Genomic DNA, 12,765 nt, shown 5'->3' with positions numbered 1-12,765 from the left:
AAATACAAAAACAATCATCATTATAAAACTAACGTACATGTCAACATAACATAAAATACAGTATCATACTGCAGGGACAAGGGCAATAAATAACACTGCAGGGATTAACATATTAAACCAAAAAAATACTAAAATATTTAAGAATACTTTAAAAGTAGCCCCACTTGCAGGCTGTGAAATCGAGGCCGTTCCTCTGCTTTTTTAGGGGGACAGCAAGCCCCAACGTCTGCCCCTTGCCATAAGTAATGGTGGTGGCTGTTCCTTCATTATTATTATTTTAAAAATACAACTTCATTTCCTCGTTGTATCTGCCAACAGCAGCATTATCTAAGGGCCGCAAACGCCACGCCTCAAATGACCCAGAATTTCGATCATTTGGGGGTTAAAAAAATGATGGCCAGGCCACCAAGAGTGAAGCCACACTGTCACTATGGGCAAGAGCAAAACGAAGGTAATTCTAAAAAATTGCAATGCAGGACTTATGCACTATATTAAAAACTGGAAGACCAACATACGAAACTATTTTGGTTTCAGGAACAATTTAGGATGAGAGCAAGCCCCCGCAGTGCGTAGTATCCAACAGTGTCACAGTGCTAGCACTGATGACATCACACTAGTGCTGATTTACACCAGAGCATTAGCACTGAGACACTACTGATTACTCCTAGTAGGCTTGGAAACCCCATCGTGAAAGCTGCAACTTTCCTCAGTATGCTGGGCTAAAAACTCTCACTCTACCCGGCGAGCTGTTTGCGCAGACATCTCTGTGCTAGATCAAAACAGTTGTTCCATCAGGAACCTTGCTCCAAGTGAAATCAAAGTAGACACGGTCGTGTCCTGCCAATTAAGTCCTCCAGAATACTTCCATTATTTTCTCTTTCAGCCTGGAAGGATTTCTGTGATGTACAGTTTCTGCTAAGTGCCGTAGCAACCCTAGTAACAGAGTTCCACAATTCAAATACGCTCATTAGTGGCCTTTGTGAGTTTACTGCAGAAGCATGTACAGTTTTGTTAAGTTGCATACTGCCTTTCACAGATCACTACGGACCCAATTGCGTGCATTTTTATTTATTTATTACATTTATATACGGCCCCATAGCCGAAGCTCTCTGGGCGGTTTTTAAAAGCTTTAAAGTGCTCCACTGGTAGTGGGATGGGGTAGAGGGGAGGAAGAATCAGAACTGGTTTGGGGCAGTAGCCCTAAGAGATGGGGCATTAATCTCTCCCATGCCCCCTGGCATCTTCCTTAATGAAAATGCCTCCCCTTCCATATGCTATTAGCCCAGGATGCAGGGTGGGGGGTGGTGGGGACACATGAAGAAGATAGGAAATCCGGTTGTGCCTTTTTCCTGCAGTGGATCTATTAGCAGCTTTAGGGAAGTGATTTCAACTGGGGGAGGGTGGGGGAGATAAACCCCTCCCCGAAGCACTCCTTCCCCAATCTAATTAGCACCCTTCCCTGAACACACATCCCCCATCTCGTATGTAGCTTGAAATTGTAAACCCAGAGATGTTTGTCCCAAAAGAAAGATTTGAAAGTACCTGAAATATGCTTAAGTGTCCATTTCAATGCCAGGGACAACACTCAGTAAACTATGGGAATGTATGTATGGATTGCAGTAGAAGTCAATCCTCTCTCTTCTCTCTCTCTCCATATATACACAGGCCTGGTTTGCATGTAAAGACAACCCAGAATATAGGTTGAACATAGCTTGTTGTTGAATCATGGGTTGTTGTTGAATCACAGGTTGTTACTACGTCTGATTTAACTATGGGTTGTTAACCACAAACAACCCAGGAGGAGAACCCATGGTTTGTTCATGGGTTGTGAACTCTGGGTTGTTCGTGATTAATAACGTAAGGTTAAACAATAATTCAGGGTTTGCATGTAACAGCAAGCCATGATTAAAAAACAACCCACGATTCAATCTGTACTCTGGATTGTCGTTACATGTGACCCAGTCTCTCTCTCTCTCTCTCTCTTGCACACGCACATACACACACACACTTTAAAAGCCAGTTTCCAGGTACTCAGTATTATTTGTAGGGGGGCAGCAGGGCAGGGCTAAGGGTAAGGAGAAAGCCAAGACATGTTCAATTCACCTCTCTAATTCTCTTGATATGAATATAGTTGGAACGTCCCCAGTCTAGTTCATCCTGGAGAAGAAAAGCAAGAAATAAAAACATAAAAATGAGACGTTGAAAATAAAATTTGCAAAAAAAGCATGCAGAAATCTTTAACTACAGAGCTAATTGCATGCATTTTTAAAAGCTTTAATTGGGGGAGGGCACCATCGAGAAGGTCTTCTCCTGTGTTGCTGCCTTCTGAGCCTGGAGGAAGCCCTTAGATAATGAACATAGTGTGTAGGGGTAGGTTCATGCCAGGAGAAGTGCTGTCAGGTATTGGGCTCCTGAGTCATGTAAGGCTTTATAGATTAAAAAAAGCACCTTGAATCGGGCTCAGAAAAGAAGAAGCTTGGAGGACCAGAGAAGTCCATGCTCTGTTAGCTACTTTCTCCAAAGAAACAGAGGACATGGAAACGGAGGTAAGATCCCAGTGAAAGGACAACACAGCCCGCTCTAGTACCCCAAGCTTCCTGGGCTAGAAAGAGTCTGGTTGTTGAAGGTACTATGAATTTTCCTCCATACAGATGAGAGGTTATAAAGCGATCTAGCAGAATCCCCTCACGTTTATGATTCTAGAGCAGAGTTCTAAATGTGTTTCATGTCTTGTATGGTGATCATAAAAACAACAGCAATGAGAGTTAGGTGATTCTGAAATATTTATTCAGCAGGGCATTTCTTACTTTTCTGCTGTTCAAAGGTGAAGCATCCTGAAATAATCTCCCATTTTCTCACCACCACCACTAATAATGATGATGATATCAATAATAATAATAATAAAATAATAATAATAATAATAATACTATTCATGTCCGTCTAGAAAAAACACCATGAGCGAGAAAGAGATGATGCTGCTGCTGCTGCTGCTGCTGATAATAATAATAATAATCGGGCCCAATAAGAGTTGTAACTCAATTACAGACCAACATAAACATCTGTCTTTAGGGTCTGATTAAAGATTTGTAATAATGGGCCTGGTGGACAGCAATTGGAACTGGGTTCCAGAAGCAGAACACACAGAAAAAGCAGAGTGTTCAGTAACATCATGCCACAATATATACCAAATTCTTTTCTGTCTGGCCCATCAAGAAAAGGGGAACGTATTCATTTTATGGTAGACAGGGCTCACAATTTGGAGCCCCCCATCCCTCAAAAAAGTAGAACAGGGAGATGGTCCCACAGCCCTCCTTCCCCCTCCCCCAAATTTGGCTCAATAACTGAGCATTTCTACTCAAAGGAGAAGAAAGGAAATGTTTGCTGCACCAAAGCTTGTGTTACAATCCACCAAGTAAACATCCCAGACTGAGCCATAAATCATCTGTGGAACTAACCTTCGGGTGTCGAAGTTTTCCTTTTAGCCTGCTTTCCTGCCATTCCTAAAATTAACAACAAAAAAGGTGAAGGTTCTATAATCATCCATACAATAATCTGTACTTAATCACCGCCTCAGTGCAACATACTCCATGTACTCCATGTATACTTAAATTTGGGAGTAGCGCAATCCCTCAAAATAAGGGTGGGATTGCTATTATAAATAGCTATTTTTAATTAATTAATTAACTGAAAACATTTCTATACTGCCCTTTAATTATTATTTTTAGGTTGGTTTACAATAGCTGATAAAACAGCAATCAACAGGAAGTCAATTTTCAACAGTAAAAAATACAGTACTAAAACAAATCAGAGCAGACATTAAATCTATCAGAGGTTTAAGGGCTGGAAAAATAAACTCACTTTCTCTCTCTTTCTGACTGGGTTCACACAACATGCTAACCTATGCTGGTTTATTTTCTGGAACAACCCACTATGCCTCCACCTGGCTTCTAGGCAAGTTCTTCCCCCTTGTTTGCAGCCAAGGCTCTCAGATGGATGCAGAGATGTTAATTAGCTCTTGTCCTGTCCTGTCAGTGTCAAAGCATGCACAAATTACCCACTGATAGGTCGGGAAAAGGGAACCAGATTGCCCACGCTCTGCAGTAAAGGTTGTTTTACCTATGGTGGGTTAGCGTGTTGTCTGTCGCGCAGTGTGGATTATGGAGATCGCCTACAGAGACGCTCGGCAAGAGCAGCCAAAAACACTGCCTCCGCTCTGCTCCTTTCAAGCGATCTCCATTCCCGCCACAAAGGAAGCTGGGATACCTGCCTGACTGGGCAAGAGGCCTACAAGAGGAGACCTACTCTATATAGCTCATTTGCCTGATTGTCTGACAGGAGTGTAGAAGGTTGTTTACATAACTACTTACCCAATATAGCTTGCCACTCACCATGGGTTAGCGTGATGTGTGAACCCAGCCCCTCTCTCCCTCTCTGGGAAGAGCACTCCACAAGCAGGGAACCACAGCTGAAAAGGCCCTCAACCCAGTTGCCTCCCTCCTTATTTCAGAGGTGGTGGTGGGAACACGCAGAGGAAAATCTCTGAGCAGGGTTAGACAGACTCAGCTGCGTCTGCATCCGTCAGGCACCCGCCAAGCTGCTGCTTGCAGTGCTGTGTGATCATCTTCACGGCCTAGCAAACACCAAAGCTGTGGGGCTGCCCACCGTTGTCTGGAGCCTCCACGGTACGCAACAATAGGAGTTCTGGAAATGGCAAATTTTCCAAGTTGCATAAATGGCGTCCTTAAAGGCCCCATTTATGTAAGATTAAAGAGCGGGCTGCTGAACATGCCACAGCTCACCAAACTGGGCCCGAGGGGGCGGGCTCAGGGTAATCTGCCAGACTCCTGGACCGAGTCGGGTGCCTGCAAGATCCCTACCTGAGGCGAAGGATAAGATGGCCTCCCTACATTTCCATGTATAAAAGCCCATTCAACCATCACTAGATTGGTGCAACCGGGTTAGCCAGAGCAATAATCTACAGTCTGTTACTGGATTATTTCTCTGGTTTGTTGGGCGACATATAAGCCAGAGTTCCCAGTTCACATGTGACGACAAACAACCCAGGATGGAACGTCCCTGAGTTGTTTGACCACTCCCGTTCGCAACAGGCAACGTACGCCAGCACCCTTTGCCCGTTCACAATGGGCCACGGTTGCTCTGATATGCAAACCAGGCTGTTATTATCAGAGGAAATAATTGTTTTTCTCTTAATACAACCACTAGTGATTACTATAAGATGGCAGCATAATGGGAATATAATGATGGTTGTTCAACCTTTCTGGGCATCCCAGCTTGTTCCAGGAATATATATTTGGAGGGGGAGGGGGGAAGAGAAGAAGATTACCTTAAACGCATCAACAAGCGCAATACAATCGCTTTTGCTGTTCCCAGAAAAATGCATTTTATTCCTGTGGAAAGACAACCATTTTGCAGAAGTGGTTTTAGAAGTTTAAAAGCATGTACAGGTCTTCACAACACTATTGCGATCTTTTGCTAATATGATCCCGGTCGGAATTCAAGTTGTTGGCGATGATGTTTAAAGCCCTAAACAAGGCTTGGGACCTTTGATACCTGAGGGAGCACCTCTCCCTATATCTGCCTGCCTGAGATTAGAGATCTGTTGGAGGAGCCCTCCTCCACGTCCCACCAACACGAGACATGCGCTATGGTGGGACGTGGGAGAGGGCTTTCTCTGTTGTGGCACCCCGACTGTGGAATGCCCTCCCCCTGGAAGCCCGATTGGCGCCCGACAACGCCTTTATTTTCGCGCCAAGTTAAAACGTGGATTTTTATCAATCTCTGAGAACTAAATTTCTTAAAGCTGCACATAGTTTTATTGTTTTTATTGCTTTTTGATTTTCTATTGGTTTGTTCAACCGTCTGCCGGACAAACCCTGGGTAGGGCAACAAACCTTGGGTTAACCATGGTTAGTGTTATGGACAAACTAGGTTGCTGAGGACTTCCTGGTTTCTATAACACACTTCCCCCTTGGAAGTATGAGCTGTCCTTAGAAAACGATAGGCAAAGCTGGGATTGTCACAGAATCGTGGTTGCGCAATAACATGCTATCTCCCCCCACCCCCGTCTCCGCCTCAAAAGACAGCAGCAGAACCACGGAAAAATATATGGCTTTTTTCCCCATAATTTTTGTCATTGTATGTATGGGATGAAATGGGTAAAAGAACAACAGTCTGACTCAGCAGCGTCCAACACCCTCCCGTGACCTCCATCTCGCACACAGCAGGCCACGTGTTTTCTGAGGGGGTCCCCGATGCAATACTGAGCATGTATCACCTGAAAGCAACAGAAGCATGCAGGCTTCTGCAGAACCGTTTGCATTTGTATGTCAATGCGTGCAGAATGATCTCAATGCTGAACTGAACCATCAGTTAAAGTGGGCTTTTAAAGATGTCATTAAAAACAGATGGCAGCCCTGGTGAAAATACCTGTATGCATCAAGGTGTTGTCTGAAAGGAATCACAAAGAAGTTCCTCAAAGAGAGGGCTGCAGCTGCAACGGAGAGAGACAGCATGACATTTCCTGGAGGAGAAGGCTATCAATGGATACTAGTTCTGATGGCTATATGCTACCTCCGGTATCAGAGGTCATCTGCCTATGTATGTACACCAATTGTGGGGGAACATGGGTGGGAGGGTGCTGTTGCACTCGTGTCCTGCTTGTGAGTTTTCTGTGGGCAGCTGGTTGGCCACTGTGTGAACAGAATGCTGGACTAGATCTGATCTGATCCAACAAGGATTGTTTTAGTCACCCAATGAGCAGCCATGGCCGAGTGAGGACTCGAACCTGGATCTCCCGACTCCCTGTCCAACACTCTAACCACTACACCACACTGGCTCTTATTAGTGTGGTGTAGAGGTTAGAGCGTTGGACTGGGAGTCAGGAGATCCGGGTTCTAGTCCCCACTCAGCCACGGAAGCTCACTGGGTGACTTTGGGCCAGTCACAGACTCTCAGCCCAACCTACCTCACAGGGTTGTTGTTGTTGTGAGGATAAAAAATGGAGACGAGGAGGATTATGGACACCACTTTTGGGTTCCTTAAGGAGGAAAAAAGCTGGGATATATAAATATCATGAATCAATCAGTATCTTGCCTTTCCTTCTCAAAGGGTCCCAAGACTTAAATCCTATCTCAATGTCTAGAGGTTGTATATCTCTTAATGTGAGATGCAGGGGGACTAACATGGAGAGGGGATGATTAATTCCTTGTCTCTCCCCTTCCTCAGGTTTCCTTTGATCTCCCCATGGCTAAACTTTAGACCAGTGGTCTTCAACTGGTGGGTCGCGACCCAAAAGTGGGTCACGAGGTCAGTCCAGATGGATCGCGGCAAAGCTGTTGTCACCATGTTGGACAATTGTGAAATTGTGAAAGTGGGACCCATGTTGCAGGTTGGGAGTCTGAAGTGGGTCTCTGGTCTGGACCAGATGAAGACCACTGCTTTAGACCAGGGGTATTGAACTTCCGCCCCCAATGGCATTTTAAAATGGCCTGCTAGGCTCCCTAGAAGGGCATGTCTGCTTCCTCTGGTCCACCCCTTTCTCCTGACCACTGATAATTGGGTGGTTTCCTGGCTTTGGCATGTTCCCCCCCACCCCCAGCCATTCTAAAAAGGCTGAAATGCCTCTCCTTAGTTATTGGCAGTAACAATGTCAAGCTAGAATATGCTGCTAGTATTTGGGCCCTGCCCATTTTTGGCTTTGGGTCCACCCATCTCTAGAATGCATCACCCTCCTCTGAGAGATTTTCTTAAACTGAATGCAACAGTCAGGCTGAAAGAGGTTCAGCACACCTCCTTTAAACTGAAAACTTTCAGGCAAGGATGTAGCTTATTATTTATCACTTTGTTTTGTTTTTTTGCTCATGCTATAAAGCACTAGGGATGTCATGGGCGCCCGACTGGGTTTGGGAGTCTGAGGGACTCTCCTGAGTCTGCCCCCACCCCTCGTACCCAGTCAGGCACCTATGGGCCTGTGGGTCGAGCTCTCGCATGGCCCGATGAGTGGCTGGCAGACGCCAGTCCTTGTCTGAAGCTTCCATTGAGACTCCAGACATTACGTAATTTCCCCCGCTACATAAATGGTGGCCGTAAAGGGCCCTTTAAGCAAGAGTAAAGGCGCAAGCAGAGGCTCAGAACAAGGATGAATGGGCTTGGGACATCATCAGACGCTCGCCAAGAAGAAGCTTGTGGGGCAAGCTGGGGCTATAGCAGTGGCAGGGCGAGCGTCCAATGAATCAGATCCAGGTGAGTTTGCTCATCCCTATAAAGCACCATGAATATGGGGGTCACGTTGTAAGTCATTAGCAAGCAATACGCCTAGTTTCAGGAACTAATTGTACTTGTTCCATCGTTTGACTTACCTATTATAAGACATTCTTCCAGACACCCAAAGACATGGCCAAGAGCTATTAGTTTGCCAAGGTGCTGATCCACAGGTAACTGTGCCAACACCTTTCCTAGGAAAGTCAGCTCCCCATCGTAAGGGGTTCTTTCTTCAGATCCGACACTGATAGCAAGTGCTCCTATCTATTCCCAAAATAGAAGCAGTGGTCAGGTTAATAGAAATGGATGTGCCAACCATCATGAACATTAACGCCAAAACGCTGTGTCTGCTATTACTCAAAATCGATTAATGCCAGGCCTGCACAATCTGTGAACCTGCCAAGAAAAACCCACATAGAATCAGAAGGTGAATCAAGCAATGAAGTGGAACGTCACCCTGCCTGGGCATTACGGACTTGTTCCCTAAGAGCTTCAGTGCAGATTTCATGCTTAAACAATTTACAATGATGTGAGGCATGTTGGAGAAATATCTGTTGATCTCTTGATCTGTTGTTGCTTGCAATTCCTTGCTTTTTGGTCTTCCTACCAAGGGAGTAGTTATGTCTACTTTTGCTACTGCTCAAGAAAAAACAAAACTATTTGGGTCTTGCATGCTAAAATTAATGTCACTGTGGACTGGTAAGCATATCAAACAGAAGTACCTACCTCCTTAAGATGTAGAATGGTGCGTTCAATGTCGCTTATCTTGGGAGGAGACAGAGCTGTTGCTAGTAAAGCTCTTGGTTCTCCCATGTCAAGCATCTTCACCTTTAACACCGTACTTTCCAAAGGACATCGCTAAAAGGAACAATAAATGGAACAATGTTGACATTCCCTAATTCTGCAAGAACATGAGCCCGATTCAGCGGTTTCTTGTTATCATGTGTTTACCCGATTGAGGTATTCAGAGCCTGAATAGGGTAAACACATTGCAAGAGGGAGCATATTAATCCCGCCTCTTGCCTTCATCACATCCATTGCCCTCTGCTACAAAAACATGAAACCTTTGCATGACTAATGACACCACTGGGATAAAACAACACCCAAGTATGCTCAACCACGAGCAATGGTTTTCCAAAACCTGTCGTCTGATTCCAGCCTAAAAGATACACAAACACAGGGCTTGTCTATACACCTTACATATCCCGTTGTGGCTATGCAGTTGCACCCCATTGTTAAAATGATGCAGTCACCAACTGGCAGCTACATCGGGGGGTTCCCTGTGAAATTGTGCTTTTTCACAGTATTGTTTTACCGCGACTTTTTCAATTGCTACGATGTCACCATGTTGTTTCTTCATCTGTCAGTGGTGACTTTGGTTCGGGTTAAGAAAGTGGGCCAGGCGGCCATTTTATTTTCAGCATACATCTAGTTGAGGCAGGAGGGAGGGGGAGAGCGACGCTACTGAGCGTGTGCACGCTAAGGTTGAAAAAGGCCTCTGTATTCACTCTTAATAGGATGAATAAATATTCATTAAAAATCAACCGAAGGAAATTTAAAAAGAAAAGAAAAGCCATTCCACCAACTAGAAGGAAGGATGAAGAAAACCCCACCACTGGATTGATGGGTAAGGGGCTCATTCCTCCAGATTTTGTGGGCACAAATCTCACCAGCCTATGTTATCAGAACCATTTTGATTCAGAGAGGATTTTTTTCTTTTGTACTTTAAACTGCCCTCCTACCCTCAATCTTTCACCAATCCTTTTGAAATTCTCAGGGTATGTAAAGCCAACATTTCTTCCTGGCACATGTAAATTTCATCAAGATTGGTGAAACGTTTTCGATTTTATGAATATTAGAATGACCTCCCCGCAATTATTCATTTATTATGGTAGAATGCAGAATCTACCTAGGGGCAGATCTCAGTGCCGGGTAAGCGTGGGAATGCAGGGCAGGGGGTGGGCTTGTCAAGCCTAGGAATGGCCGCCACGGCGACACAAAACTCTGGGTAACAGAAGGGCAGTTATGACATATAATGAACTTATTAGTATTATTATTATTTATTTATATAGCACCATCGATGTACATGGTGCTGCACAGATCACACAGTAAATAGCAAGACCCTGCCACATAGGCTTACAATCTAATAAAGTTGTAGTAAACAATAAGGAGGGAAAGAGAATGCAAACAGGCACAGGGAAGTGTAGAACTGAACTGCAGCATTGCATCTGAGCCACTACAGGCTTTCAAACTTGCGCAGAGTTGCCCGGGGGGGGGGGGGAGGTTTGCGCGGTTTTCCAATCCCTCCATATTTCCTCCCCGTCTGACAACAGCGCTGTGGTTTTTCCTGGCCAGATAGCTCATGCTCCCTCCTGCCACGTAACTCTACTGATTCTGCCTCTTTGGGGGAAATCGGCTAGCGAAGCAGCGCCGTAGAGTCATCCCCACAACGCCCAATTCTTACCATCATCTCAGGTGTGGTGCTTTCAGGAATGAACTTTGCCCAGAAGTTCTTGTACAGTAGCCTGTAGCAGCAGCCTTTCGAAACACGGCCGGCCCGACCTTAACATGAAAGAAGGAGGAGCCTTAAGAGCCAGGTGCTCTGCCACTTAAATTGCCACATTTACACTTCAAGCTTTCTGAACAGTAGGTGGCAGTACTGAGAAATGGGCTCAACCTAACTGCCATGGGTTGCCTCTTTGTTTTCATTTGCGATTAAAGCCTTACAAAGGCAGACAGTGGAATCATCCATGGAGAGTGGACCACAGGGAAGACTCAACCCTGAAATGTTCCTGAAGATGCTATTGGAAGATCACAGTCCTCTTAGAACCTTTCCTGCATTTGCAGCCTTTACACTGAGCATCCCAATGTGGCAAAGTTGACGTGAGAAGACCCAACGTTACTCTCTAGCTTGAAGGGGCAAGGTTTGCCCCTGCAGTTGTGCACAGCTTCGAGAGACTGAGGCCATGTCTACACCAGCCATTTATCCCGGGGTCGGCTCAAGATCATCCCTGTGCATCCAAATGACGCACAGTTGATCCTGGGGTCAACCAAGGACAGCCTCTTAGCTGTCTCAGGATGAATGGTACTGCGGTTATCCCAATTTTTCCCGTGGTCCTGGGACAACCCCAAGATCCATGGGTTGTGTGCTGCTTGAGTCGTGGGGCTGAGCAACCGGGCACGGAGCTCTGCGGGGGGAGTCCGTGCCCATAGCGGGGGAGGGGGGAGGAGCATTTTTGCTATCCCTGGAATGACTCGCGGTATTTTTCAGTGCTGAGTTTGCAGGGGTTTTTTAAAAAAGAAAACACAACCCATACTTTTGGCACAAGATTGCGCCCGTGCAATTGTACAACGTCTCCTCTCTTTAAAAAAGAAAAAAGAAAAAGGCCACGCCAGAACATCCCTCTTCAATTCCAGGACAATGCGCCAGTATTTGGATCCTGGGGGATGATCCCAGAAGCTGGAAAGCCTGAGATCCTTCCCCCACCTGTCCTGGAAGGCCTGCAGGTGTAGATTAGGCCACAGGGCAGTACCAGGGGAAAAACCCCTAACCACGCCCACTTCTAGGTCCTGTATAGGAACTTCGGTACTTGCAATGCTTCGGTTGCCTGCCTGCCACGCTCTCTCAGGTATCCTGGTCCCAAGTTGTTTAGGACTTTGTACACTAGTACTAAAACCTTAAACCTGGCCCAGTAGCAAAGAAACAGCCAGTACAGTTCCCTCAACAAGGGAGTTACATGCTGGAAAGGGGCAGCTCCTGACAACAGCCAAGCTGCTGCCTTCTGCACTAGCTCCAGCTTCCAGACAACATGGCTGACTGAAGAACCTCCCTCCCCAAGATCATTAAGTTCAGGGTCTAATATTACCTTCCTGCACCACTGCTGTCAGTTTCTTCTTACCACTACAACTGGCTTCCTGGACTGCCCCCCACCACCACCACCGATGAGAACAGGAACGATAGACCAGGAAGCTACCTTACCTCTCCTCTGATTACAGTTGTTTTTAGAAGCCCAGCATAGCCTCAAGCTTTGGTAGTTGGTGCTTTCATCACAAACCAGAGTTTTGGTCAAACAGAAATCGATGACTGCAGAGTAAAAGGAAAAGGGAAGAAGTATGGGTGGTAAAAAGATGTTTCTGCAATGCAACCCAAATATCCACCCATTTCACGTAAATCAAATGATTATTATCATCAGCATTTATTTATAAATCACTATAAATGTACACGGAACTGTACAAAGAATAAAACAATAAAACAGCAAATGTACAACAAAATTTAATAACATTTTAAAAGTTAAAATTGAAGGGGGGGGAGGGAAGGGACAAAATTAGAACCCAGTTTTCAAGGAGAGATATCAAAGGCTTTAGAAAAAGGAAAAGTTTTCAACTGAGCCTTAAAAACTGAGATTGGAGGAGCAGTCTGTAGATAATAATAATAATAAATAAATAAATACATAAATAAATAATAATAATTACCCGCCTCTCCCT

General features: G+C 45.2%; 1 protein-coding gene across 1 annotated transcript in view; it reads right to left on the bottom strand.

Annotated features, from left to right (window-relative positions):
• TDRD9 (tudor domain containing 9) overlaps window positions 1-12,765 on the bottom strand; it is a 120,145-nt gene that overhangs the window by 32,110 nt on the left and 75,270 nt on the right. Inside the window, exons 16-23 of the mRNA XM_063118493.1 lie at window positions 12,260-12,364; window positions 10,745-10,842; window positions 9,003-9,138; window positions 8,379-8,540; window positions 6,448-6,511; window positions 5,345-5,408; window positions 3,456-3,500; window positions 2,104-2,157 (exon numbers count right to left, since the gene is read on the bottom strand). Coding sequence (XP_062974563.1) covers window positions 2,104-2,157; window positions 3,456-3,500; window positions 5,345-5,408; window positions 6,448-6,511; window positions 8,379-8,540; window positions 9,003-9,138; window positions 10,745-10,842; window positions 12,260-12,364 — 728 coding nt within the window. The remainder of the gene's footprint in view (window positions 1-2,103; window positions 2,158-3,455; window positions 3,501-5,344; window positions 5,409-6,447; window positions 6,512-8,378; window positions 8,541-9,002; window positions 9,139-10,744; window positions 10,843-12,259; window positions 12,365-12,765) is intronic.

The sequence above is a fragment of the Elgaria multicarinata genome, chromosome 2, assembly GCF_023053635.1.
Source record: "Elgaria multicarinata webbii isolate HBS135686 ecotype San Diego chromosome 2, rElgMul1.1.pri, whole genome shotgun sequence".
NCBI classification, from domain to species: domain Eukaryota; kingdom Metazoa; phylum Chordata; class Lepidosauria; order Squamata; family Anguidae; genus Elgaria; species Elgaria multicarinata.
This window is presented reverse-complemented; position numbering and strand designations above follow the sequence as displayed.